Source organism: Geospiza fortis, unplaced genomic scaffold (genome assembly GCF_000277835.1).
Source record: "Geospiza fortis unplaced genomic scaffold, GeoFor_1.0 scaffold569, whole genome shotgun sequence".
Taxonomy (NCBI): Eukaryota; Metazoa; Chordata; class Aves; order Passeriformes; family Thraupidae; genus Geospiza; species Geospiza fortis.
The window spans coordinates 183,657-187,656 of record NW_005054621.1 but is presented as its reverse complement, the minus strand read 5'-3'; the positions used below and the strand labels follow the sequence as shown (position 1 = coordinate 187,656).

The 4,000-nt window shown below is 56.1% G+C and overlaps 1 protein-coding gene across 1 annotated transcript in view; it reads right to left on the bottom strand.

The window, feature by feature from the left end:
• MAP2K2 (mitogen-activated protein kinase kinase 2) overlaps positions 1 to 3,461 on the bottom strand; it is a gene marked incomplete at its 5' end in the record, with an annotated part of 7,814 nt that extends 4,353 nt beyond the window's left edge. The window contains 5 exons of the mRNA XM_031064737.1: positions 517 to 641; positions 729 to 780; positions 1,142 to 1,219; positions 1,750 to 1,896; positions 3,228 to 3,461. Of these exons, the coding sequence (XP_030920597.1) occupies positions 517 to 641; positions 729 to 780; positions 1,142 to 1,219; positions 1,750 to 1,896; positions 3,228 to 3,461 (636 nt within the window). The remainder of the gene's footprint in view (positions 1 to 516; positions 642 to 728; positions 781 to 1,141; positions 1,220 to 1,749; positions 1,897 to 3,227) is intronic.
• Positions 3,462 to 4,000: the final 539 nt, after the last annotated feature.

Here is a 4,000-nt window from a genome sequence, read left to right as displayed (position 1 = left end):
CAGGAATCTATTTCTCTCTGTGCAGAAATCTAAGGAACTCAGCTTATCCATAAAAATGTATTTTCCTGCTCTCTGGTGTTAACACCCAAGAGGAACCAGAGGAGCAGAAAATCCCCTCAAGGTTATGGCCATTAAAAGAAAAAATCAGAAATAAATCAATCCATGCAAGTCATCCCCACTGGCAGCTCTGAGGTAGCCTGGAGCCAGGGCCTGGGAGCAGAGGGGACAGGATTTTTAAATAGCCCCTGTCTAACTATAACTGCTCTTGAATAACCATTCCCAAAATACAGGAGCAGCTCAGACCTCAGGATCCTTCCCTGGGAGGGTGGGCAGGCCCTGGCACAGGCTCCCAGAGAAGCTGTGGCTGCCCCTGGATCCCTGGAAGTGTCCAAGGCCAGGCTGGACAAGGCTTGGAACAACTTAGGACAGTGGAAAGTGTCCCTGTGAATAGGATGGGGATGGAAAGAGCTGAGATGAACCCAAATGACCCAAAAACTCCAGGTGGAAGGAACTTACAGACATGTAGGACCGAGTTCCCACAAAGGAGTTGGCCATGGAGTCAATGAGCTGCCCGCTGACCCCAAAGTCACAGAGCTTGATCTCCCCTCGGGAATTCACCAGGATGTTGGAGGGTTTCACATCTGGGAACAGTGAGAGAGGGGAGTGTGAAGGTGGCTCTGGGTGACACCTGGCACTGCAGGCTGGGATTTTCAGGGTCGTGCTCTCACCTCTGTGCATGATTTGGTGCTTCTCCCGCAGATAGGCCAGGCCCCGCAGAACCTGGGAGGAACCCAAAGGCTGGATCAGAGCAGAGCTCAGGGATGGGCTGTGCCCCCAGCCCAAGGAGAGCTGCCCTGTGGTGCCCATGTCCCTCAGGGTTTGCAGTTTATCCCCAGTTCCATCACAGATTTTGGGTGAACCACCCCAAAAAAGCTTCTCCCACACCTCCTTGAAGTGAAGCCAACATTATCCAGGGGGAAAGGGGTTGGGAATATTTCCCCTCTGCTCTGGGCTCTTGGCCCAGGAAAAGTGCAGTCCCCAGGACTGGGAAACACAAAAAGCTTCCCAGGGCAGCCCAGGAATTATTCCCAATCCCTGCCCAGCAAATCCCCCTGGAAGCCTGAGCAGCCCCAGCACTCACCGCTATACTGACTTTGCCCAGGATTTCCTCAGGAATTCTTTTGGCTTCTTTCAGCACTTGATCCAAAGAGCCACCATCCTGAAACAAAGAACATGGGAATGACCACCACAGCAATTCCCAGCAGGAAAACAGAGCAGCTGGATGTACAGGGCAGCAGGTGGTGGGTGACCAGCATTGAGCACACTCCTTTTTCAGCCCAAAAAAAAAAAGATTTGGTGATCTGAGCTCAGGTTTATCCCTGAAAACTGTTTTTTTAACAGCTCTGCTTCTTGCTGTTGGATCTTTGCTTCCTTCCATCAGTGGAAATGCCAAGACGGTGCTGATTTGGAGGAGAAATAACATAATTCTCCACCAGAAAGAACAGAATGTGTCCACTGAGCCTCTCAGCAGGCTCTGCAGAGCAGTGGCTTGGCAACATTTCCGTTTGGCCAAGCCCCAAACCTCTGCTTCCTCTTCCCAAAAGTCGTTGTCTCCCTCATTCCGAGCCCTGGGCAGGAACGTGTGGCTCCCACCAGGAGCAGAGTGGCCAGAGCAAGGAGCTGCCAGTGGCACTGAGCTGGCAGGGAGAGGGCACTGGGAGGGTGCAGGGAGGGCAGGGCCTCACTCACCATGTGCTCCATGCAGATGGAGATCTCCCCATCACTGTAGAAGGCTCCATAGAAGCCCACGATGTAGGGGGAGTTGCACTCGTGCAGCACCTGCAGCTCCCGGATGATCTGGTTCCTGATGGCTGGCTTGATTTCCAAATGGATCAACTGCCAAGAGAGAGAAAACGGGCAAGGCGTGACTCCTGGGAAGGAAAAGAACTGATGGGCAGCAGCCCTGAGTGCTGGGAGGAAATCAGATCTTCAAGGGAGGCGCTGCTCTGGAGCAGAATTCTTCCTATCTGCAGAGGAATATTAAGGATGAAGTGCCAGCACACAGGGAATGGCTTCCCAGGGCAGGGATGGATGGGATATTGAGAATAATCCCTGGCAGGAGGGAGAGGCCCTGGAATGGAATTCCCACAGAAGCTGTGGCTGCCCCTGGCAGTGCCCAGGGCCAGGCTGGACGTGGCTTGGAGCAGCCTGGGACAGTGGAAGGTGACCCTGGCCGTGGCAGGGGTGGCACTGGGTGGGATTGAAGGTGTCTCCAAGCCCATCCAGTGTGGGATCCCATGCTGCAGGCACAGGGAGAGCTCTGTGCTGCCTCAGCCATGGAAGGCGCCGGGATTGCACCGGACACGGGTGGAAAGACGAGTCAGGAGTTTGATCTCAGCCCCTCTGAGTCAGCAGCCAGGAGCATTTTCACAAGCTCTGGAGGTGTTGTAAGAAGGTGCTCTCAGATCAAGGAAACCACAGAAAAGAAAAAGCCCCTGTGAAGGCTCTGCACAAGAACGAGCAGCGGCTTTTGGGGCCGCACGTGGGGTCAGAGCACGGCGGGGAGGGAAACACCCAGGGCTGGTGAAAGGAGGCCCTGCCCCTGGAACTGGGTGAGCTGTAAGGGCCCTTCCAACCCAACTCCAGGATTCCATGATCCCAGCAGCAGGAGGGAGGAGGGACTCTGGAGGAGGCAGAGCAGTGGTTGTGCTGCTCCTGCCAAGCACAGCCTCTCCCAGCAGGCAGGTGAAGCAGCTCCTGATTTTCTACTCTGTGGAACCACAGTGGATGTTCCCAGTGGAGTCAAGTCTGAGAGGAACCTCTGTCTGAGGAACCTCTCAGGAACCTCTGTCCCTGCTTGGAATGACCTTGGGATGTGACAAATGGGGCTGAGGGATGAGAGATGTGCGTGCCAAACCCATCCTTCCCACTGCCACTTCCAGCCCTCCTCAGCCATGACCTACAATCCTCAGGAGAGCCAATTCCAGTCACTTTGTCCATCAGAACTGGGAAGAAAATAAACTGCTGCTTTCCAGAGCCCAGGGATCTGTCACTGGGAGTGCAGCCTCTCCCAAAGGAGACAGCTCCATCTGGGAGCACCCAGGCCTCTGCTCCTGACCCAGGCGAGGTGGTGAAGGTGCAAATGCAGAGAGAATCCAACCAGACCCAGCCCTCCCCGAGCCAGGGAGAGCTCCAGGTGCCCCCCAGCATCCCCAGCCCCTCATTACCTTCCGTGCCATAACGAGCCCTGAGGGTTTGTGCTGCACTTTGGTGACCACCCCGCCATTGCCAGCGCCCAGCTCGCAGATCCTCTCGAAGTCATCGTCCTTCAGCTCCCCCACTTTGGCTTTCTGTGTCAGGAAAGCTTCCAGGCGCTTCTTCTGCTGCTCATCCAGCTCCAGCTCCTCCAGCTTCTTCTGCAGGTCCACCAGGTTGGCCCTGGAGAGGGGAGGAGGAGATGGGAGATGCTCAGCAGCAGGGAAAGGAGGCTGCAGTTCTTAGGAAATGATGGAAGATCATCCCCTGACGTGTCCTGAGCTCCCACAATGGCACCACCTGGACAGGGAGACCTGGAGAAGTCCCTGCCCAGCACACACAGCCCCTCTGGAGAGGAGCTTGGGAGCAGTCAGGTGTTTCGGGAGAGCCAAGGAACAGGAAGAATCCTTTGGCCCTTAAAGAGGCAGCAGCAGATGCTGCTCCCTGTCCCAGGGAGCCAAACTTGGCTTTGGTGTGTAACATGAGAAGGGCTTTCCATGGGGTCTAGCAGCTCTGTTAAACCCCCACCCCAAATCCTGGGCACAAAGGGGGGTCTGTGCTGCCCCAGCAGCAGCTGCCGAGCCCCCGCCGCCTGTGCCAGCTCCAGCTGCTCCGTCCCAGTTGCTGCCACCCCCTTGTCCCTCCTCACCCACACTGGGACGTGTCGGGAGGGTCTCACCCATCCCTTCCACCCAGCATCCCTCGTACCCCCCTCCACCACCTCCCACCCCACATCTCCCACCTG